This window comes from Poecilia reticulata, linkage group LG9, assembly GCF_000633615.1.
Source record: "Poecilia reticulata strain Guanapo linkage group LG9, Guppy_female_1.0+MT, whole genome shotgun sequence".
Taxonomy (NCBI): domain Eukaryota; kingdom Metazoa; phylum Chordata; class Actinopteri; order Cyprinodontiformes; family Poeciliidae; genus Poecilia; species Poecilia reticulata.
The window spans coordinates 23,577,994-23,601,010 of NC_024339.1; the positions used below are offsets into that span (position 1 = coordinate 23,577,994).

General features: G+C 42.3%; 2 protein-coding genes across 4 annotated transcripts; both read right to left on the minus strand.

Moving 5' to 3' along the window:
• Positions 1-960: 960 nt before the first annotated feature.
• Positions 961-15,311, minus strand: cmya5 (cardiomyopathy associated 5). Of its 2 annotated transcripts, none has more exons than XM_008418824.2 (14): positions 14,077-15,311; positions 12,719-13,358; positions 9,921-12,620; positions 6,051-6,146; positions 5,741-5,959; positions 5,627-5,649; positions 4,847-4,971; positions 4,613-4,747; positions 4,373-4,519; positions 4,076-4,223; positions 3,235-3,368; positions 3,041-3,149; positions 2,784-2,960; positions 961-2,696 (listed from the first exon to the last, which is right to left on the minus strand). In XM_008418824.2, the coding sequence occupies exons 1-14, from the start codon at positions 14,181-14,183 to the stop codon at positions 2,438-2,440; spliced, it is 5,019 nt and encodes a 1,672-aa protein (XP_008417046.1). In that variant the 5' UTR covers positions 14,184-15,311; the 3' UTR covers positions 961-2,437. The 2 variants fall into 2 exon arrangements, with proteins under 2 accessions (XP_008417046.1, XP_008417047.1); XM_008418825.2 differs by lacking the exon at positions 14,077-15,311 and adding an exon at positions 13,514-14,053.
• A 312-nt stretch (positions 15,312-15,623) lies between these two features.
• On the minus strand, positions 15,624-22,792 carry tent2 (terminal nucleotidyltransferase 2). 2 transcript variants are annotated; one of them, XM_008418833.2, is made up of 15 exons: positions 22,435-22,770; positions 21,989-22,143; positions 21,478-21,585; positions 21,194-21,416; positions 20,993-21,107; positions 20,816-20,904; positions 20,694-20,751; positions 20,205-20,271; positions 20,053-20,129; positions 19,845-19,973; positions 19,703-19,746; positions 19,431-19,567; positions 17,887-17,978; positions 16,851-16,930; positions 15,624-16,760 (listed from the first exon to the last, which is right to left on the minus strand). In XM_008418833.2, the coding sequence occupies exons 2-15, from the start codon at positions 22,105-22,107 to the stop codon at positions 16,674-16,676; spliced, it is 1,425 nt and encodes a 474-aa protein (XP_008417055.1). In that variant the 5' UTR covers positions 22,108-22,143; positions 22,435-22,770; the 3' UTR covers positions 15,624-16,673. The 2 variants fall into 2 exon arrangements, with proteins under 2 accessions (XP_008417055.1, XP_008417056.1); XM_008418834.2 differs by lacking the exons at positions 15,624-16,760; positions 16,851-16,930 and having other exon boundaries at positions 17,889-17,978; positions 19,417-19,567; positions 22,435-22,792.
• Positions 22,793-23,017: the final 225 nt, after the last annotated feature.

Below are 23,017 nucleotides of genomic sequence, written 5' to 3' on the forward strand. Positions count from 1 at the left end.
TGCTTTTATTCATAACATGCCTTTACATTATTTAAATACAGAAAGTACCAAACAGAAACGACATCTGTGGGTTTTTTAGTTTTTTTTTTCTTTTGTAAACCGAACAGACTCCTGGTGTTTCCAAACATTTAAACGGTGAAAATGATTCCTTCAGGTCACACAGGCAGGTTTTTGGGCGCCTCGTGCTTTCTCGTAACAACACCCACCTTTCCGATAAATGTGGCCCCTTGTTTGGATGTTGGAAGAGACACAGAACTTCAGTCTGGTTTTGGCTGCAGATGTGGAAAAATGACGCTTTTGTTGACATCAGATACAGGCTAAGCTGGTCTTGTAAAAAGAGGCTCCTGCTGAGGTGCGTTAGTTTTATAATGCCTCGCAAAAGTATTAATACCTCTAGAGATTTTTCATGTTTGGGTTCATTACAATCACAAATGTCAAAGTGTTTTTATTGGGGTTTTTACAGGGATTGTCCTGAATTTAGCTCAAACTATCTACCCATCAACTCTGACCTGTTTCCCCAGCTCTGCTAAAGAAAAACATCCTTCCTCACAGCGTGATGTTGAAGTGTTCAACATGATCAAGGATGGTAGCATGAAGAGCTAAAAGTTACATTTTGCCCCCACTTGTACTTGAACAACTTGTATACGTCTGCTGTCTCACCTACAGGAAGGCAGAAAGCATAATTTCAGAAAAGTCATGCAGCAGCAGAGCAGTCCAACTCCTGAAGCCGAGGCCGCTAAGTGTCCCTGATAGGTTGCATGTGTGTGCCCTCCTCTGTCCCACTTTCTCTTTCCCCTTGGAAAAGGTGAGTGGCTGCACAATAACTGAACGTGTCCTTCGGGAAAGTACAACAGTGGGTGACGTTGGCTTCAAAAGGCCTTTTTATTTTTAACAAAGAAGTTTGAAATAGTGAAACAGATCAGTAAGTTGATGTGTTTCTACAAATGTGTGAGTCCTGGGTTAGAGTGAAGCCAGGTCTGGTTTTATTTATGAGGAAAATGTACAGGAAAACATTACAGCAGATGGCGTGCTGAGGCCGTCTAGCGGTGAAATGATGTTAAACCAACAAAACTTTTTTTTTCTTTTTTTCGATTTTAAAAACATCCAGACTTTTCAGAAAAGGAAATTATTTTACAAAATAATAAAAATAAAGAGTTTCAGTAACACATGACGCTGACGAGAGGCCACTTCTGTTTAAAAAGGTTATTTACAAAAAAAACAAAGAACCTCAACAAAAAACTTCACAGTATGAAACAGTTTGAAAGGTGCAACTATCTGCTTGGAAGTATAAACTTACAGTCGTACTATGAGAAGAGAAGCCCTGAACTACATACACAAAACGCAAACGATGTTTGATTTGACAACATGCATGCCCACCAGATCATGTAACATGTACAAAAACATAAAACAGTTTTAAAACGGTACAAAACTCAAACATGGATGAGTCATTACAAAATTACCACAGCATTCCCATTGTCTCTTAAAAAAATAATAATAATCTGGAAACTGAGGCCACCCTCACGCCAGACTGAGACTCTCCAACGTCCAAGATTATTTGACCACAGCTGTAACAGCTTCACTAAATTTAATCACATTGGTTTTACATGGAAGGTTTCCGCACCTCCACCATTACTTTGGTGATAATGTGTCGGGAGGGAACTACAGTCATAATCTTGTCTTCCTCTTCCTCATCCTTCCTCACTGCTGGACAGGAGTTGTCTTTAGGAGCAAGGGAGACACATTTTGAATATAAACTTCATCCCCATGAACTCGGGTCAAAACGGTATGTGAAATTTGGAGGTGTGCGCCTCCAAATTTCACATATCGATCTGTTTGTGCAAATAGAGTGAGAACAGGGAGGGTGTTTAGTGTTTTGTTTTTCAGAGTGTGCATTGTGCATTTCAGCAGTTTGGAGCCATTCTGTTTTTTTTGTTTGTTTGTTTTGTTTTGTTTTGTTTTTGCAGCCGAGTCATCACTATTTGGCTGCTGTGACAACCTCGTCTTTCCGAACTCAACTGGAAGGACATCTGGGTCACGTTTCATGGATAAACCACTGCTGCCTCATGCAGCACCCAAACCCAGATAGTCGGTCACCATGACAATGACCCATAACTATCTCACCACAGAAGTTTGGAGCATATTTAAAACAGTGGGCGACGTGTTGATTTTATGTCACATTGCAGTCGCAGTCTGGTGTGAAGGGGAGGTTTATAACTTCTGCCATAAGATACACTGACACATTTAATTTAGTTTGCTTCTAAGAAGTCAGTTCTGATCGAGATGTTTTAGAAAAAAACGCACATTTATAATCAGGTCACTAACAGTATTCTCCAGCAGTGGTCGGTCGTTTTGAATCATTACAAACTGAGATCATATAAAACCAATAAATGTCCAGTGTTTTTTTTTTTTGTAAACCTTACAGTGAGCGAGGCGAGTGTCAGAGCAAGCGGTCCTTTGTGAACTCGGGTATTTCTGGCACCATGAAGACCTGCAGGCTGCCTGGCTGATCCAGGGCCAGAGCAGGGCGGCAGGGCCGGCCACCGTGGTGCAGGAAGGAACCCAACAACTGGCCGCTGCGGGCGTTGTAGAAAGACAGGCATCCCAGCTGGTGATCCAGGAGGGTTCCCACTCGCTCAGGACTCTCTGTGACAAACACGGAGGACTGAACGTCGCTGTGCAGTAACTGATACCTACAGCTGGACAGAAAGAGGAACATAAAGGCTTTAGACTCAAATCATGACAAGAAGTTCCTTTGTAATGAATAGCGGTTTTCCTCTGCGCACCCTGATGGTCCAGGACTGCACTGCAGGCACCACGAGGAGCTGTTTTCCCCGAGTGAGCTCTTCAGATTATCTGCACTGCACGTTACCCCAAGCCTGTAAGCTGGACTTTCTGACACCAGTGTCTCCCAGTAGTAGATTCCTCGTGAAGGCAGAAACTCGCCCAGGATGGACGGACACCTGGAAACAAACAAACCGTGGCTACACGAGAATCTCCCTATACAGGCTGCGTAAAGCAACTGTTTCTGGGTGAAGCTTACTCCTGGTTTGTGGCGCGGTGAGCATCATGGGAGTACTGCAGCGTGGTGCGATCATCTGACAGCTTCAGAGACGGGTGAGCGGAGGATTCTAGCAGCTGGAATCTGGTCCCTAAAAAAACACAAGACAGATATGAGCGAAATACGTGGAAATTAAACAGCCACCAATAAACGCAGAGATTTGAAGGCTTTTGCACCTTTAGTGGAAACGAGCGCGGCCTCACTCTGCTCGCTGGCGCCAGCCTCGTTCACAGCTTTGATGTAAAACAGGTAGTTCTCGTTCGGCTGCAGGACGACCGTCTGCTCACACCCTTCGATTCCCGCAATCGATCTGAAAACATGCACCCACACGCAGCACATGCATTGGTTTGACATGTATGTTCTATATAATAAAATGTAACAGAAGACATTTGCACTGTGCCTTGCAAACATATTCACACCTCCTAAAGTTTTCTACTTTTTGTTGGGCTACCACCACAAAGGTTTACTTTGTTTAATTGAAATTTAGTGTGATCGACCATGACAAAAAAGAGAAATGCTAAAACACTGTTTATTAATAGAAAAACTAAATATGTTTTTACTTTTTTTTTTTTTTGCAAAAAAATCTGAAAAGTGTGTCTTGAACGTGTGTTTAGTAACCTTCTACTCTGATACCCATAAATAGTTTGATCTCAGTATCAATCCATCAGGGCGATTGGTTGTGCATTCCACAAATCCGATGTTTATGTTCAAGAAAGAACAAAAGAACAGAAACTTTCATTTAATCCGATGGTTGATTTCAAAAATATTGATTCAGGATTCACTGAATCGATTTTTTTCCCCCCATATTTCTATTTGTAAAACCAATTAAAAACTTTACAAATCATTTTCTTTCTACTTCGTGTTGATCCATGAGATAAATTCCCACATACATAGAAGTTTGTGGCTGTAATCTGACAAAATGTTCGAGGAACATCAATATTTTGGTTCTATACCCAATGATGGGCACCAGAAATGAACCGTTTACGATGTGTGTCATTCCCACCAGGAGACCCCCACCTGAGTCCCTCTCCCTCCAGTTCGTACTGTCGGCAGTACTCCAAAGTGTAACTCAGTCCTGGAGACGGATTAGTTGAGCTCCACCTCAGCGTGGCGGAGTCCCACATGACGCTGCCGCGCTCGGTGTCGATCGCTGGCACGGACGGAGCTGTCAGAAACAACAACATCAAGACTTGAAATTCCATTTCAAAAAATTCAAGAAGCTCTTTCCGGTGAAAAAAAAGCATTAAAGAGCAGTTAAGAGCAGTTTTATCAGCCCAAATGAAAATAAAAGTAGACTTCAAGATGTGTGCTAACCTGTCGTGAAGATGAGTCTGTCACTAGGCAGAGAGCAGCCTGTGTAGTTGACAGCCATCACCCACACCTTGTACTTCCTGTCAGGCTCCAAGTCCTCCAGAATGCAGTAGCTCTCCTTCACCGTCACGCGGTATTCCTCTGACACAGCTGGACGCAGTAAAATCCACCAATGGAAGTTTAGTTAAAATTAAATTAAAAGAAAAAAAATATATACTTTGCCACTAACTCCCCCGTTCTCACCTCCTTGTGGCTCCTCCACGCAGTAGACCTGAAAGCAGTCTATGATGTCTCCTGGACTGACTTTCCAGTAAACGGTGACGCTGCTGCCGGAGGCTGAGCCGCGCTCCTGGGGCTGCAGAGTGGGCCTCTGGGGCACTGTGGGAATTACATCATCAGTGACTGGAACAAATGCTTCACAGACAGAGACAGAAGATACATGTGCAGAGAGAGCCAGAGAGTTAAAGCAGGGGCTACCTGGAATCCCTTTGCGCTGTGCGAGGTTTGAGCTTGAGGAGTTGGTCTTGGTGTAATCCTCGAACACCAGCAGTCCCTTAGGACCCAGCTCCAGAGTCAAGGCAGAGTCCAGAGCAGCTTGGAGTCTGTCCATACAAAATGCTTGGAGTCAGCTTGAGTTAGTTTGTGTTTAGTTTCTGAAAGCCAGACTTTTGGTAGTGTGTTAAAGTGATTTTATTAGGGGCTCTCTGGGTCTTTTATTGTTTATCAAGAAAGAAAATCTGCAAAGATTTAACACAGTAGTGTTAAATCTACTGCTCTTTGGTAGTAGTAGCACCAAAGAGCTACTACAACTAGTAGCTCTTTGGTGCTAAAATGTTATTACACATGTTATCTTTCATTGATTCAACAAAACAGGAGGGAAATAAATGCCCTCCAAATGAAATACTGTAAAAAAGTGCCTAAATATTTAATTTAAAAGGTATATAAGTGTCTGAATGGTGCAAATGTCAGAGGAAATTAAATCAGTACATGATGTGTCTTGTGGAGCTGAACAAGTTGAGCAAGCCTAGAAAGTTTGGAGGCTTGCAGTTCTCTGTACAGCTTCTTCTTTTTTTTCCTTTTTTGCAAAAATAATCTTACAATTAAATCAAAAAGCTAAAATGCAAAGAAAATCAATAATCTCTATATACTTGGAGGTACAGCAAAAAGGATTAATCAAGACTTTTGCACAATGTGGTTCATACCACAAGTATGAGGATCACAGCTTTGCATGTGCAGAGCAAGAAACGGTATAAATACCTTGCGTGAATGTCTTCTGGTGACTGTTGGGAGAAAAGATTAACAATCTGTGTTACAACGTTTGAATAATTTGCCAAGCCGATAAATCCAGTCGAGCGAGTGTCCAGGACTTACTCTGGCGTCCGTCTCCACCTCCCTGGCCGTGGTCTCCAGAGTGGTTTTGGCCGAGTCTATGCCCTCCTGGTAGGAGACGATCTTGTCATAGAGCTGCTCCAGCTTGGCTTTCTTCTCCTCCTCCATGCTGATGGACATGGTGTTGTACTGCTCCATCACCAGAGCCATCATCTCCTCGTTCTGAGCCCGCATGGCTGCCTCGCTCTCCGTGAACTGGTCCTGGACAACAGGAGAGTCGAGACAGAGAGAGAGAGAGACAACGTTTGGATTCCACCGGCTCGCATGGCGACCAGCTGCTAAAACGCCGTACCTCTACAGAGTTGTAGGCCAGCTCCAGCTCGGACACCAGGTCCTCGATGTTCTCTGATCTGGCTTGAAGCTCTGAGATCCAGCTACCCAGAGTCTCCTGTTAGACAAGATCAAACATATTCTGTACCTAAGGGAGCAATGAGGTAGGTGCAGAGTCATAGTGAACGTCACATAAAAGAACAATCAAGGTTATATGCACAATATATGCCATATTAGTCTTCCAACCCCATCGTCTTTCACATTTTATTATAATATATGTTTGTGGGGTTTTTTTATTGGAATTTAATGTGAAGAATCAAAGCAAAGTAGTGCAAAAACTACCAAGACAAGGTAAAAACTCACAAAGCAGTAAAATCCCCATAGTGACTCTGGGGGAGCTGCAGAGATTCACAGTTTAAGTAAGATTATCTGTTTTTTAAGACAAGTATTACTAATACACTCTGCAAATCTGATCATTATGGAAGAGGGGCGAGAAAGAAATCCGGACAAGTCAAACTTCAACTTTGCCACAAATCATGTTGAAAAACATAGCAACCCTACAAGAATATGTTTTGGTCAGATGAGACCAAATTTGAATATGTTTGGCCCAATTAAAAAAAACCTTGTGGTGCCAGTAACGCTGCATGTCACCTTCAACACCTTCAAGCCGGTGATAGGACGATGAAAGGTGCAAACGCAGGCTGACATGAAACAAAACCTGACAGAGGCTTTAGACTGAGGGATGAGGTTCGACTCCCACCAGGAAAGCGACACAAAATTACAGCCTGAGCTAAAATAGAATGGTGAACATTACAGCATCGTCAGACGGCTGAACGACGAGCTCAAGTATGATGTTCACAGATGCTATGCCTCCTGAGCTTTATTGTGAAGATGAATCAGCAAAAACATTCTGTCTTCATGCTAGTAAATCTGGTAGAGATGTACCACGAAAGACAAAAAAAGGGCCTCTGAATACAAATGCACATCTTTATGCACCACGTCGTGTTGGTTGTCGCATGAAATCCCAATGGTAAAGGGTATAGAAACTGTTGAACGGCGCTACCTCCTGGGACTGAACCCATTCCAAGTCATCTGTAGCTTTAAGTTGACATTTAATGAGGTCAAGCTCCGGACACCTACCGCCTCACCAGCAGGAGTCCACAGGAGCGTCTTCACAGGCTACACTGAATGAGTGAGCCTGCTTTCTCTGCCTGTGTCAAGAGGCGAGGGAGGGGAGGGTCCATTCTCTGGCCTCAGAAAACTGGCCCGGATTCAGATTTGCTGAGTTGTTTTGGTTAACTTGTCGGGATCGGTTTTCTGCTATGTGGAGGGTCTGAATGGGCTGCACTTCTTTTCCGCTGCATTGCAGCTTTGATCTTTTTCCTCGGTTGCCGTCAAGCTGTCAGAGTTTCACATAAATACAGCGTCACATAAACACTCAGCCCGGTTCAAACATCATCTGGAAATTATGCGTTTGCATCAGCTTCCTTTTCTTTCATTAACTCTGGATTACACGATGAAATACAGCAAGGATGCAATTGGGAACCTACTCATTGCAGGGTCACGTTTTGTGCAGCTGTTTTGCAGAGTCGACGCTTTCGCGGATTCTCAGTTACACGCAAAATCCTTTTCTCTGATCGTTAGAAGGTGTAGTCATAAATGCAAAAAGAAAATTTTTGTGACGCCTTGCTGATCATGAGACAGAAAACAGAGTGTGTGAACAGATTGCATGTCAGCCTCTGCTTCCTAATGTCACACTGAGTCTTTTCATCCATCAAAGTGGAGCTTTGCATCATAACAAGTCAATGTGCTGGCTGCAGTCTGAAAGCTTCCTGAGAGTCACACAGGGTCAGTAGATGACTTATATCTGGGTAACTTAAGCCTAGTGAATTATGTGATGACCCAAATGTAGCCCTGCTAATATGCACATTACTGACACATGTTGTAATAAAGTAAAGGAAATGTGTGATAACAAACTGCTATTTGCAAAAAGGCTGCTTATATTCTGTTCCATTCGTTGTAGCATTGCACAACAAATGCATGAAAAGTTTGTACAATAGAAGAAAATTTTTTTTTTAATTTCCAATGCAAAATCATCTAGATTGTACATAAAACTCAACCGCTCTCTGCGTGTGCCTGTTGAGTTTCCAGTCTACAATATAAATACCTTGAACTGATTGGATAGCAGCTGTTCAAACAGACCAATCAGAAGAGAGCTTGTTTTACTGAACTCAGTCTCCAGATGGGTTTAAGGTGCCCTGTTGACAATTTTAACTTTACATTGAGAGAAGCTAGAAAGAGCTAATATGCTCACCACTTAAAGTACCTAAGCAGTGGAGTTGCATTTACATCCACACTCACAAATGCACACGTTCATAGATTGATACACAGACTGGCAGGCAATCTGGGTGCTGAGTGCCTTGCCCTGAGGCATTTTCTCATGTTGCAGAGGAGGAAACTGGAATCAAACCTACAATTTATTGGTTGCAAGAGGACTATTCCCTCAATGGGCCACATTCATTTTTAAATAAAGAGCAAATTGTGCAGAGCTGACACTGAAGGGAAAAAAAGTTTTTTTTGTGGGATTCTGTAAAAAAAAAAAATTGGAAGATTAAACACCATAACCAGAACCTCCACCAGAAACAAGTGACCTTTTATCACTCTTTTCAAATAATCAAAGGTTGTAAAATGAAATTTTAATCCCCCCAAACTTGTCATTCGTTTTGCATTAATCTAATTTGCTAGTTTTAGCTACAGTTTTACATGTTTTAAACTAAGTCAATTGGAGTTTAACATATAGCAAATCCTGGGAAAGTTTCATGTTGAGTACTGATGGATGTGGACAAACATTAACAAAAAAAATAACTGAAGAGATCTTCAGTGTTCTGGTTATTGTAAAAGAGTCACATACCTGCACGTACACCACATTAAAAACATACATAATAACCTTTTTGTATTACAGTACGACAATAAATTACAGTACGACAATAAATTACAGTACATTTCCTTATTTCCGAAATACTTTGTTTTTAATTTACAATTAAAAATGTTCAGGAACTTTGAGTGTAAACCCAAATAATTCTTTTGGATATAAATATGATCAACTAACAGTTGAGTCAATGGAGAAACTATAATTCAAAGTTATTAATCCAAATCCTAATTTTGGCAAAATACTCTGACTGATAAGTGAGATATGAGTTGTTAGGTTTTTACTTTGAGTTTACAAAGATGCAAAAATAACCAGATATGTGGGCAAAAATAATTCAGATTGTAGAATCTCTATTCACAATCCAACAAACTCTCCTCTGATTGACAAGTTTGATTCATGTAGCCTAGTTCCATCCATCCTTCCATTTTCTAAAACCCTTGTCCCTCAGTGGGTTGGGAGGGTTGCTGGTGCCTAACTCCAGCTAACGTTTCGGGCGAGAGGCGGGGTCACCCTGGACAGGTCACCAGTCTGTCACAGGGCAACACAGAGACACACAGGACAAACAACCATGCACACACACACTCATACCTAGGGACAATTTGGAGAGGCCAATTAACCTGACAGTCATGTTTTTGGACTGTGGGAGGAAACCGGAGTACCTGGAGAAAACCCMCGCATGCACAGGGAGAACATGCAARCTCCATGCAGAAAGACCGGGGCCGGGAATCGAACCCAGAACATTCTTGCCGCAAGGCAACAGTACTACTAACTGCGCCACTGTGCAGCCCCCTGTAGCATAGTTATTATTTTTTATTACATTGCATGGATTGATGTTAATGAAGGACATCAATCTGAAGTAATTTGGACACTTCCTGTCTTTTGTCTTCCTGCTGTCAAAAAGTAGAAAAATGTAAATCTAATCCGAAATAACTTCATATCCATGGTTTAACTGCTTTCACTGACCTTGACATCCTCATAGGCCTTTTCCACTGAGCAGACCTGGTGGTCGAGATGCTCTGCAGATCTGCACTGGTCCTCTAGCAGCAGACATCCACAGGTGTGACAGAACCAGTCCATCCCCTGCAGCTCAGCAGCCAGGCGGGCCTGACTCTCCTCCTCTGCATCAATAATTTCATAATCTGCCTCATTGAGCTCGTCCTTCTCTACCTCCGTCTCCATCTTCTCCTCAGGTCTCTGATGGGACTCATCATCTTCTTCTTCTCTCTGGTTCGCAGATTCAATAGCTTTTGCATCTTCCTCTCCGATCACTTCATATCCAAAGTCATCCACCGCTTCTTCCTTACTTTCAACAACAACTGTGTCACTTTCCTCCTTAATTTGTTCTGCATCTTCACTGTGCAGATCAAGACACAGCTCTGCTTCCTCTTTAGGAAGGTTTATTTTTGGTTTGTCCTCCACCTCCCGTAGGTCTGTTTTTTGTTCTGATTCTTCTGCATGTACATCATCTCCACGAAGCTCGGATAAATCCTCCTGAGGAGTGAAGCTTCTCAGCAGGGAGTAGGTGAGTTTGTCCTCTTGAGTCTCCAGGTCCTCAGTGCTGGCTTCTTCTTCAGGTGCAGGTGCTAAAGGCTTCAAGTCCAACTCATTACTGGAAAGTTCTTCTTCTATTTCTGTGACTATTGGCTCTTCCTCAACTTGAGGCTCCGGTGTCTGAACTTCAGATGAGATGTCAGGTTCAGGAGTAGAGACCGTCTCTTTAATAATGTCCTCTGACCACTTATCAATCTGTATGTCCATCTCTACAGCCTGTCCTTTGGGAACAAGGAGGATTAACTCATCACCTATGTTCACTACGTCCTGCACACAGGTCTTTGAGTCCTCTCCAGACAGTCTAGTTGTGGATTCTGCTGTTTGTCGCAGGTTGTCTGATTCACAGTCAGTTGTGTTGTCTTGCTGCGTCTGGTGATGTTTGATGGTTTCTTTGGGTTTTGCAGGTTGGGTTATTTCCCCTGAAGTCTCAGTTTCAACTCCTGACTCCAGATCAGCAGCTGCAGGCTTGCTCTGCTCAGAAGATTCTTCTGTCAGGGGCTTGAGATGATTTTCTGCCTCAGGAGCAAGCGGTATCGCCTCCATGACCTCCTGTACATCAGTCTTAACTTGGTTGTGGATCTCTTCGTCATTCCTTGCTTTCTCCATCACCTCCTCCACTGTTTGCACTGTGCAGTCGCAGTCAGTGATGACTTCTAGAAGGGCCGAATCTGCAGACACTGCTTCTTTGTCCTCATGCACAGTTACTTCAGAGGATGGCTTTGACTCTGTGAGGAGTTCAGTTGAGGTGAGTGTTGCATCTCCAGTTTCTTTCACTTCAGCTGCTACTTCAGGTGGATTTTTCTCATCAGCAGTCCCCGTCGTTGACTCAACAGGGGCTCCTTCTTCACACGGGCTCCTTTCCCTGGTTTCTGTCAGTACAGTGGGTTCAGTGCTGGTTGGAGGATCCTCTCTGCTATCAGGTAGAGTCGACGCCGTCATGTCTGGTGTCACCTCAAGCAGCTCAGACACGTTTTCAGCCTCTCTTTGTTGCTCACATGGCGGTTCTGTTTCAGTAAAACTTTGCTGAGTGACCGTCTCATCTCTGCCCTGTGAGGTTTCATCCACTTTTGTTTCCATCTGAGGAGTTACGATTGATTTTTCTGTGCTTGGCTCCACTGCCTGTTCCTCTTGTTTACTCTCCTTCTGATCCACTGATTTAGTCTCCTGGCGTGGCTCTTCTGGAATTTCCCCTAAACCTTCATCATGGAGTATCACTGATGATTGTTTTCCTTCTGTTTCCGTTTGATGTTCCTCTTTCTCTTTCAGTATTTTACTCCCCTCCTGTGTTTTCACTTCATCGCTTTTTAGAATTTCTGCCTCTTCTTCATCTTTTGCTGCTCTGATTAAGGATCCTGTCATTTCAAACTTACTCTGTGGCCATATCATCCTCCCCCCAGCCTTATCCTCTAATGACTCTGACTGAACGTCCACCGCTGGTGTTTCATCTTTCAGCCTGAACTTCTCCAGGTACCCATCCGCCTCATCTGAATCTGACAGCCGCCTCTTGTAGGATTTCTCAGACGCCACACTCTCCGCCTCCGAGTACTCCTCGTCACTCCTTCTCTTCTCCCCCACAGCATCCTCGTAGAGGTCCGAGTACATGAAAGACATGGCAGTGGGCTCCTCCAGGAGAATGGGGTCAATGATCTTGGGGGGCCCCGGGGAGAGAAAAATAGGAGTGAGGGTGGTCTCTTCACTTTCAAACAGCACCAAACCACCATCCACCATTGATCGCTGGCTCTCACGTCTTGATCTCATCTTTTCTATGCCTTCCTGCTTCTCCTTCAGTGCCTCTATGGGAGGTCCTTCTCCATAGAAGACCTCATCCAGGTGTTCCCCAACTATGTCAGCATCTGTGACAAACACAAAAGAGTCTTCGGACACAGAGGCACCGTCCTCGGTTGCCTCCTTTAAGGTTTCCTGCTGCTCTGTTTGGGCTTTTCCAGGCGACTTCTCTTCCTCTCGCTGTAGCTGTGGAGCTTCCTCTCCAGGTATCGCCACATCCAAAAGGGTGAACTTTTCGATGTAGTCGATGTCGGCAGTGCTCTCTGTCTCTGACGTTGAGGATCCAAGCAGTTTGTCCGGCGATGGCCGTGAAGTTTCTTTTGAGGCCTATGGAGAGATTAAGACGACTCAAACACAGAAATACTTCCTCAAGTTTAGATCCGCAGCATGGATAAAGCGAAGATAAAAATATCTCAGCTACTTACCTCAGCATGATCCAGTGTCTGCTCTGCTTCCAGCTGGTCCCCGAGATGTGCCCAGTCATGCTGGTTTCTGGACCTGATCTTCGGAGTCTGGTCTAGATAAGACAAATTGTCCTGCAGGTCCGTAGTCTCCTCCTCGTCCACAGTAGGAAGTTTGGCCGGCACTCTGATGTTGAGAATCTCATATCCTTCAGATATCAAACTGAACAGCTGCTGATCTTTGGATTTTATCTCTTCGAAGTCTTCCTCTGTTGGTGTTTTCTCCTCTTTGATGTTAGGGAGTGAAACCTCCGCCATCTCTGGTCTCTCTACTCCCAAAGCCGAAGCTGACCTTGAACTACCAGGTCGGCTTAGTCGGTCTCCCAACCTGCTGCTTCTTGCCCCGGATCTTGTCCTCCTGCGGACCACTTTGTCCTCATCGAAGACAATGGTGATCTTCCCCGCACCTCCAGAACCTTCCATGCTGTAAGCCTCAGACGTGGAGCTCGCCTCAGATGCCCAGGGTGTAGAGCAACGGCTGGAGGCCGTCTCCCAAACGATACCGCTGTCCTCGCTCTGAACTGTCACCATGGAAAAGGACGGGTCCACCATGAGGCACTGGAGTTTGGGCTTCACGGACTGGTCCTGGATGACTTCTCGCAGACTTGAAAAAGAGAGAAATGGACGGAGTCAAAGGCAGGAGAGCAGGCTGTTTGTGCCATTCAAGTGCAAGAGGAGATCTTTCTGGCTCTGCTCTTGGAAATCCGAGCAGAGAACAAACTAATGAATCAAATCAAAACACATTTGAGCAACCCTGACCTGGATTCATGTCTTGCAGCTTGACAAATATGAGGTGAAAACTAGGTAGCGCATAATTTTGCTTCTTAAGAGGATTACTCAAGCATTGTAGAGCTGCTGTGTTGGGTCAACTGTCTAGAGCCAGGCTGCCAAAGTGAGCGATACTACATAAACCCTGCACCCCGAGCTGTCCCCTGGGCTATGAATACACCTCGCCCCTTGCTGGGTTACGGTAAGGTGACGTCCACAAAACGTCATTCATGTAATGTTCGAGAAGAGATGCCTGGCTTTCTCAGATACACCCAACATGCCAGTGTCTTCCACTATTTATGACAAGGCAAAGTCAATTCAAAGCATGATAAATGGAAGGTGAAACAGCGACTCATCCCAATGTGAGTTCTCAAGCATTAAGAGATCCTGACTTTGGGCATTTGGGTATTATTGCTCCTTCTTTGGAAAAGTCAGTAATGTGTAACAAATTGAAAACACCAATGTCTCATCTGCAAAGATAGGAGAAACCTCTCATCACAAAAACTAAGTGACCCATTAGTGAGATTTTACAGCAAGTAAAACCTCAAAAGTACCTGTTCTGGAGTTCTTCCACTTCGTCTTCATCATCCTGGCTGAGAGCTTCATCCTGAAACTCCTGCAGCTCAGTCATTTCAGAGTCCAGACTTTCAGATTCCTCCATTTTGGTAATTTTCTTTGGATCTCTTGCTTTAAGCCCTCCGAGGTTTGGTTTTTTTGTGCGTTTTAGACTACAGTTACTCCGAATTGGGAGGTGGTCTGTCTGTTTGTGTCATTCAAAGTTGTGAGCTTCGTCTCTGACTCAGAGAGGGACAGAAATAGCATGTGGTATGAAAACGGGGGAGTGTAGACAAGAGAGGGCCAAAGGAGACATAAAGAAAGGTTGTAATTAATTAGTAAATTAAGAAAAGCACACCTACAGGTGGCCTGAAGGAGAGTCCCAGGTTTTCAGATGGTAGAACAAGTATTTTATGACGCTGCACCCTTGTGAGGTCCAGTGGCTCATGGCCAACAGAGGTAATGCAGCTTTAAATTCAAAACCCCCCATTTGCCAAGTTATAAATAGCCCTTGTGCTGAAACTGTACCTCTGGTCCCCTTGCTGCTGGTGAGATGGGGTACTTCTCAAAAGCAGACATGTGTTTTGTAACATATCTGCCACCTAGCATAGCTGGCACTATGCTGGAGCCATAAAATTAGGCTTAATAAGCCGTCAAACCACCATAAGTAGAAACAATCAGCCAACTGCCTGAACTAACTCGACAGATGATGACTCATAAGATTGCCTTTCCTCAGACACACAGCCCCATGCAAAAGTATTCATAACCCTTTAAATGTGTCACCTTTTGTCAAATTACAGTGACAAACTTTGATACATTTTAATAGAGTTGAGACCAGTTGATATTTATCAAGCTCCCCAAGAGAGCGTCTACAACTTTTCCAGGATATTACAAAAGATCTTAAAACAATATCTAAAACACCTCTGGCCTCAATTAAGATGAGCGTTGATGATGTGTTCTACAGCCAAAACCAACGGTGATCTAAGAGAATATAAAGGTTTATCTTACATTTATATTCAAATATTCAAACATGACTGACTTGTCGCAGATGGAACCATGGACTTGGTCCCTTAAAAGAAAAACCTGAAGGATCAGCATCAGCTTGTGACCGTTAGCTTATCTACACGTTTTGATCGCCTGTCAAGTTCCCCACTGTGGACAATAAAGGGTATTTATATTCTACCCTATAAGACTTATTGAGAGTTATCACAACTGCTAGATTGGGGAGATTTGTATCCTTAAACAAAATACTCATTTAAAACTGTTTTGTGCATCTACTGTGTTATCTTTGTCAGATAATAACATGTATTTAATGATCTAAATGTTTGATTAAAATGAAATGATTAAAAAATACATTTTCATGGCACTTTGTAGGCTAGCTTGGCTGCAATGTTTCCATTAAATTACCTATTTAAGGTGGGTCATTAACAAATTATATCTATAAATATCTATATGTCGTGTGTTTAGTAGCCTGGTTTTGTTAAGATGTCCCCATGTAGTCAGGGGCTGTGGTTGAGAAGATAAAAAAAACACTTTATCTTATCACTGTAATGATATATATTTGTTTATTTTGACTTTATACAGTCATCCCATTTTGTGGAAACCAGATTGAGCAACTTTGCATCAGCATCCATCTAGTTGGTGAAATACACAAAGGTATCAAATTGTTTTTGGCACTTCTACTAACATAGCTATAGTTTATACAAAAAAAAAACTAACTTGTATATCCTGGGAGATTTTTTTTTTTTTTTAAATACACAAAATTCCACAAATCACAAATGTGCTTTTGCTTTCCGGAAAAATGGAAATCAAAAGCAATAACAAAATCAAACAGCAAGAAATATTTATATTCAAATTCTTTAAAATGTAAACTGGTGTGTTTGCCCCAAGAAATCTAGAAAGTATCTGAGACTCAAATCCTCGACGACAGCTGGAAGAGACACACACGAGGAGCGACGACCTTAAAATCCAGAAGAACAGTTTCGATGATGAGCTCTTTGTGGTCGTTTTACCTCAAACGTCACAGAAGAGATCAGCAGAAAATGGCATCATTAACTTATAGCAGCAGGAGAAAAGAAAAAACATAACGATGTCGACATTGACTTATAAAAATAGAAAAAAGGCTTCGACATCACCAAGATTTAGAAATCGTCGGCATAACGCAGATTCAAATAATCGTCCTCAGAAGGATGACGTTGAGAACAGCTGCAAAAAGAGGATAAGCTCAGAAGAGAAGACAACATTAAACCTAAATGCTTTTAGTTCCACTTAAGCCCTTCTTACATGACAGAAAATATCATTTCCATCCAGGAAACCAAAACAGTAGCAGCTCTATATAAAAAAAAAACGGTTATCTTGCTCTGATTCTCCATTTTTAGCGACTGGAGTTGCCTTTATGGGTTCTGGTTTACCTTCACTTGACGTTTATTTTCTTTTTGCTGTGATAACTGTAGCATCAGAAATTGACCAAAAGTGGCGGCAAAAACATTCAACCGTTAAGACCATTCAGTTCTCCTCTCCTCTGAGTCTGCGCTGCTGAGCCGCTGAAACTTTCCTCTGTACAACACCAATGTTCATCATCGAAAGGCCAGTCAGCTCATCTCCTCGCCAATTCCTCGTTGATGATGGCTCTCAACGCCAGGATGGAGACCAGGTCCTTCCTATCGTTCAGCATCCGGTACGACTGCGCAGACAGAGAGAGAGAGGAGAGATAGATCAGGAATGTGGTTAAGAACAGAGAACAATTTAAGGGGTCCTGATGAATGTTATCTACCTCAGAAAAGCACTTTTTAATGGCATCAAACTTAATCTTCTCATGGACGGCTCTGGCAACATTATTCCCCTCGAATGGCTCTGAAACAGAAAGATTTACTGTTATATATATATATATAAAGAGATGTCATAGTGATGCTTCTGCAGACACATGATGTTGGGTTCTTTGCAATGTTTCTAATCTGGGTCATTTTTTTATGTTGAGTCAGCTCTGACTGGCGATCTGCAGATCTAAATACTAAATAGTTACGATTTTTTTTATTCTATTCATAAATGCATGGTAACTAAAATGTCATACTGTGGTTTAATGCACTTTAATAAGAAAAAAAATCTAATAATGTTCAGAGACAAAAGTCCCATGCATAAATGTTGATAAATCTGCCTTTGCTTTATTTTACTATTAAACTACAGATTTATTCTAATAAATGATCATCTAAAGGTTCCTTTATTCCAGTCAATGCAAACTAATTTCAGGTTACAGCTAAGGTATAACAAATATTTTTCCTCCACATAATTTTCTATTAATTTGCTTAGATACTACATTACAAAACAGCCATTTTATGCAATGCCATGTTGTGACTCGCTCTTCGTCACAACGGTCAAGTCAGTAGTCTTCCTCGTGATTGTTTAGGCCATAATTTAAGATTTCTGTATCAGAACGTCCTTTATTTGCTCAAATGTTATCCAGTAATTTTCTCAGAAACTAAATTTTGGGTTTTCTTTACCTATAAACATGAAACCACCAAAGTTAACAGGAGATTCTGTGTTAGAATTTTACTTTTTGAAACAAAGTACTGGAATGAAATTTACCTTTTGATGTTATTCTAATCGAAATGTTTAACTTTTAAATAATAAAACAGAAAACTGACAAAGAACATTTCTGGAGTTCAGTTCTGTCTGGATACCAACGAGGTCTAGAGATTTTTGGATTTTAAGTTGCATTTTTAGCCTGCAAAGCACCAGAAATCGAATGTCGGGTTTGAAATTCATTTTTAGTCGTGACGCCCGCAGCGCGGCACGGCCATATAAACGCTTACCTTCCACACATATGAATTTGTTTCTCCACTCTTTAGAATTGGTCTTGGGCAAAACTGTGGCCTGGCGCACAGAGATCACCTGCTTGTCCCAACTGTAACACATCAAATCACAACACGGCTGCTGTTAGAGCCAACCTGGCACCGAGGCAACAGTGGTCATCATTCGGCATCGGTTAGCGGACTACAAGGTCTGCAGACGGTCAAACTCTCCAGGTTCACATTCACATTTCACCTGCATAAAAATTAAAAAGGTGCCATGCGCCTCACTTCATCTTCTGTTTCAATAGAATGATCTCACACTGAAAATGTTTGAAAATCCAGCCTTTAAATTGACTACATTTGTTCATTAGGGAAAATAAAATGACATCAAGAAAGAAAAGGTTTTTTTTTTTTTTTTTTTCACAAAATAAATGTTATTGAACCATTTTGTTAAATTTAGCCTAAACGTTGAGCTGATCAGAGTTTCTAGGGACTCCATAACTTTATGTGTGAATATGGTCTTTCTTCTTTAAACCGCTCTTAAAGGTTGGAAAGAAAAGGGAATGTGCCGTTCAAGTCAGGAAAATGTGTGCTGACTTCTATAAGTCAGGAAATGGGTATGGAAAATATATACTCAATTAATTCAAAAGCTTAAAATAACATAAACTGTGACAAATAATGCCAGGTTAGGACTAAAGTATGTGGAAAAAATGATTGAAAAAAGAAAAAATTCCCATTGCCCACTGTAAGAAAAATGAGGGAAAGAGGCGTTGTTCACATGCCAAACACTTGATTGCAAGCTTGCAATACTTTACCGGCACTTTAACTCGAGCTGTGTGCTTTGGTCAAATGAGAATAAAACTGATGAAAACAAATGACCAAATCAGCAGAAACAAAATTAACCTTCTCTAATGAGCATCGTAGGCGCTACAGCTCAGACCTAAATCCTGTAGAAAGCTGAGGGACAGAAAACAGAAGAAACGATGCAGGACTGGTTGATCTGGCGAGAAGTTAAAGGAAAAGATCAAATGCCATTCTGCTGGTAACAGAGGGTGTGTGAAGTACTAACATCAACGTTACTGATGTCAAAAAGAATAATTGTTTTAGCACTGGGTCTTTACGCAAAATAACGAACGCTCTCAAATTTAAGGAGGATTTTCTAAATCTTCCAGTATGAACTTTTGTTTTAAAGTTGTCTTATTTCCTACATCTTTAAAGGAGCTCACAGTGAATTGTTATATTTGTTGTTCTGATCCTGCACAAACACCAATCAATGTGTGGTCACGCCGCAGGTTTTTAGTTCAACTTTTCAAACCTGGCTTGGCACATTCTGCAAATACACGGATCATGTATGTCATGTTAGTGCTGTATAAGGCCAAAGGTCCCACCTGCTGCTGCCCCTCAGCCAGAAACATAAAACCAGAGAGGAGGATGCAGGAAGGTGAGGACAGACGGAAGAGTCGAGAGGGGAGGAGAAAGTTGGCAGGGAGAGATGAAGAACGAGATGAGGAACGGGAGCGAGAAAATGAGCGCGGGGTTCATGAGCCTCACTTCAGCTCCGATACCTGAACCGCGTGGCGTAGTATCTGAGGAAGCCCAGCAGCAGCTCGCCCAGAGACGACTGGTTTGTTGAGGTGAAGGGCCGGACGTGTTTGGGTCCGTCTGGAACCTCGTCTATGTCCATGAGCGGATCAAAACACTCCTGAAAAAAATCAGGACGCAGGACAAGAGGGTCACAGCTGAAACCTAGACATAACCCGCTTAAGTGAATACATTTATATGACTTAATTTGAGTTTACTAGACTCAAGAGCTGACAAATAAGCAGTTCAAACTTACAGGGTGAGTCTGTTGAAAAGATGGGAGGACAGGTTGTTCAAGAGCTGGTAAGAAAACAAGACGTTGTGGAAGTTAAGACAGGCCTTATGTCTGAAAAAACAAAGCAAACATCGGCATTTTCTGCATGTGCGGCTTCACTGACTCTGGAGATAGTGAAGGATCATCAACACCAGCGTGTAGCTGCTCAGCGTCCCTTTGCTGGCGTCGTTGATCTGGTGGTGCCGCGCCCACTTCTTCACGACCAGGATCAGGGGCCTAACCCTGACGTCGGCTGAACGAGTCAACACGGACACAGTTAGCCAAGCGACGCTTTCCCAGTCACAAAAAGCACGGCTGACCACTTCACCCACCGTAAGCGTAGGTTCTCAGCAGGAATGTGTTTCTGATGCCCACCGTGTTGTTGACATTCAGGTCGAACTCCAGAAAACTAACGTGGGGAGGATTAGGATCATTCAGGATCAAACTGGGACGCAAATATGAGCAAGTAATGTACGCCTCCTACCTGCCTCTTTCTTTGAACTTGAGGATGGGAACTTTAGCTTTAATCAGCTGAATCCTCACCAAATATGCTGCCCGTCAAAACAGAGATCACAAGACTTACAGATGCTGATTTTGCAAGAACCTCAAAGCACTTGAAACTTTAAACTAGGTGAACAGCTCCTCCTAGTGGTCTTTAAAATATCTCGCCTATCAGTTCAAAACGTTCATCAGTTCAAAGTATCAGAGAAGAAAGATAGTGAATATAAAAGAGGAGACATTTCATATTTTATTTGTGAAACATTTTGAATTCCACAGCAGATCCACTCAATACTTTATGGTCAATATCACATAATGTCTTGAGAACGTAACCTTACAAAATGTGGAAAAAGTTCAAGGGGGGGTTAATATTTTGGTAAGGTACTGAAGAAATACAGTAGATAAAGTAAAATTAAAAGATTACAGAAGAAAGACAAGATGGTTTCAGACAAAATGTAAAATTATATTGCCTTACAGAGAGACCTGAAATCCCTTTGGAGTTGACGAAGGACATCCAATGGATGTTGGCGTCTCTGAAACAGGAAATGATTTGTCATTTGAATCAAAACAAACGGCGTAAGGTTGATGCAAACGTACATTTCCCGTGACCACAAGACAGAGGTCGGCATCGCTGCTCCGGCAACCCAGTCCACTCATCGAGGATCCGGTCAGGTACAGCCGCGACTCTGACAAAAACACAATTAATGAAAAAAAAAATTTAAAAAAGACAACGACAAAGTACGAGGAAGACAATTAAATCCATTTGAACCAAACCTGGAAATTGTTTCTGGATGTCAACTTGTAGCCGAGCTCGACACGCCTCCTTCCTGTCCAAATCTGAAGTTTGTTGCTGGCAGGCCTCAAACAGGTCCACCATCTGACCGCTCAGCTGGACGCACAAACACATTCGACATTAACCGAGACTAATCATTTCTCAACGGAAACACCTCCAGACTTTACAAAGATCAGGTCTACCTTGTCCTTGACGAAGACCCGAAGGCTCGTTAGGTTTTGTGGTTCGGTGAGCACCTCTGTGTTCGGAGGCCTGGAATGAAACCGTTCAGACCCCACTGGGGCGAACGATGAGGGCTCTCCCACTGCCAGGTTACTATGAGGAATCCATCTTGGAGAGGAGGTCGGAGACGGGTTGAGGCGTTGGCGTTTGACAGCACGAGCACTGTGCTCGTTATAGTGCCTCCTGCAAGAAGCAGAGGTCAGCATGGGCAGAGGTCATTCAGTTCTAAACAAAAAATACTTACTTGCGCCCATGGTTTACACCGGCTGGGGGTGGAGGTAAGGCTGCAAAGACGGGCGGTGCAGGCTGCCATGTATAAGGAGGCAGCTCCACTATGTTGAGAACATTAAAGCTGAAAAAAAAAAAGAGTGGATAAATTATTATTCAGAGCATAAAATATCAAACAAATAACCTTCTTTTTCCCCAACTGTGTATGTGAGGGATTAGTGAAAGTGTCACTTTTATTTTTGTTTTGTTGGTTGTTTTTGGCTCTGTGGTGTGAAACAAGGCAAACAGACAGTGAGTCACATCCATCTATGGATGCGTGTGCTAGTAAAGACCCCTGTTTGAAGATTGTGCACAAGTGATGGATAAACATAACGACGCCAAATATGGGAAGCTATCTGTTTGCCATATGTAACCTATAAAGAAACACAGGGACTGTAGGAAATGGGAAATCGATTGGATAACTTAGACAACATTGGGAAAACAATAGTACTGTGAACCTGTTCAGCGTTTCCCTACGTTGGGCTCACCTGTTAGCAGCTTCAGGTTCTCCGTGTTGGTAGTCAGAATGCCAGGCGGCTCGTGGCGGACGGTACGGCGTATTACTGGAGGCTCCCCGCCGCGAAACAATCTTGTTACGGTGAAACATGCCGACGAACTCCACTAAGCTCTAACATCAACTTTGCTGAAGTTTTAGAGAGAACAAACAAAACATCCAACGGAATCAACTGGGGCTGAGGAAAAGCCCGAACATGTCTAATTGTAGTAAACTCTCAGAAAGCAGGAAGATATGATACCTAGGAAACCGAAACTCGCCGTGCCTGTGTTTGTGAAGCTAACTGGCTAAAAGTTCACCATCATTTAGCAAAAAAAACAAAACTGAATGAGATTTAGGAGAGGAGTACATCAAAGCTAATATGTCACTAAGTGATTAAAACATTTAGTTTTCCACATTCATACTTCCTGTAACACTTACCCAAAGTCCAGATCACATGTAAACAAATCTAAGTATCCCTGCTTAAGAACTTCCGCGTTCATCTGATGACGTAACTGAAATGAATTTAAAGGAGACGTGTGTTTATTTTCATTGAAAAAAATGTACCTGAAAACTAAACTGAAAGGAGGTAAACAGGGATTGAGATTTTGCCCTATTAGATTAGATTTTCTAATCAGATCATGAGGGATCAGCCATTGACCAGCTATGTTTCTGTAATTGGCCTGTGTTTTTATTTATTTTAACTTCTGCTTCTATAAATATGTGGCTTTTAACATTATTTTCCAGATGTGTTGAGCGGCTTAATATTTTATTCCTTTTTAATTTTTAATTTTATTTTATTTTATTTTACGCATTGACTTGAGAATCACTGGTATTTTTAATAACTGCACAATATTATGTATTATTATCATTATTACTGGCAAATTTTGTCTTAATGTAAAATCTGTTATTGTTTAACTGTATCTCTGTTCTATTAAAATGTTTTAAAGAATATAATAAGTGGTAAATGCAATAAAGCATTTTAAAGAATTAACAAACAAAAAGGCCTGGAGTTGGACAAATT

Coding starts and splice junctions, on each gene's coding strand:
- cmya5 (XM_008418824.2), bottom strand. CDS start 14,183: ATGGAGGAATCTGAAAGTCTGGACTCTGAAATGACTGAGCTGCAGGAG. Junction 4,520..4,612: donor CGTGGAGGAGCCACAAGGAG/GTGAGAACGGGG, acceptor TACTGCGTCCAG/CTGTGTCAGAGGAATACCGC. Junction 3,369..4,075: donor CTGGAGGGAGAGGGACTCAG/GTGGGGGTCTCC, acceptor GCATGTTTTCAG/ATCGATTGCGGGAATCGAAG.
- tent2 (XM_008418833.2), bottom strand. CDS start 22,107: ATGTTTCACCGTAACAAGATTGTTTCGCGGCGGGGAGCCTCCAGTAAT. Junction 21,417..21,477: donor GGTGTAAACCATGGGCGCAA/GTAAGTATTTTT, acceptor TGCTTCTTGCAG/GAGGCACTATAACGAGCACA. Junction 17,979..19,430: donor TACTACGCCACGCGGTTCAG/GTATCGGAGCTG, acceptor GATGTGTTACAG/TTGGGACAAGCAGGTGATCT.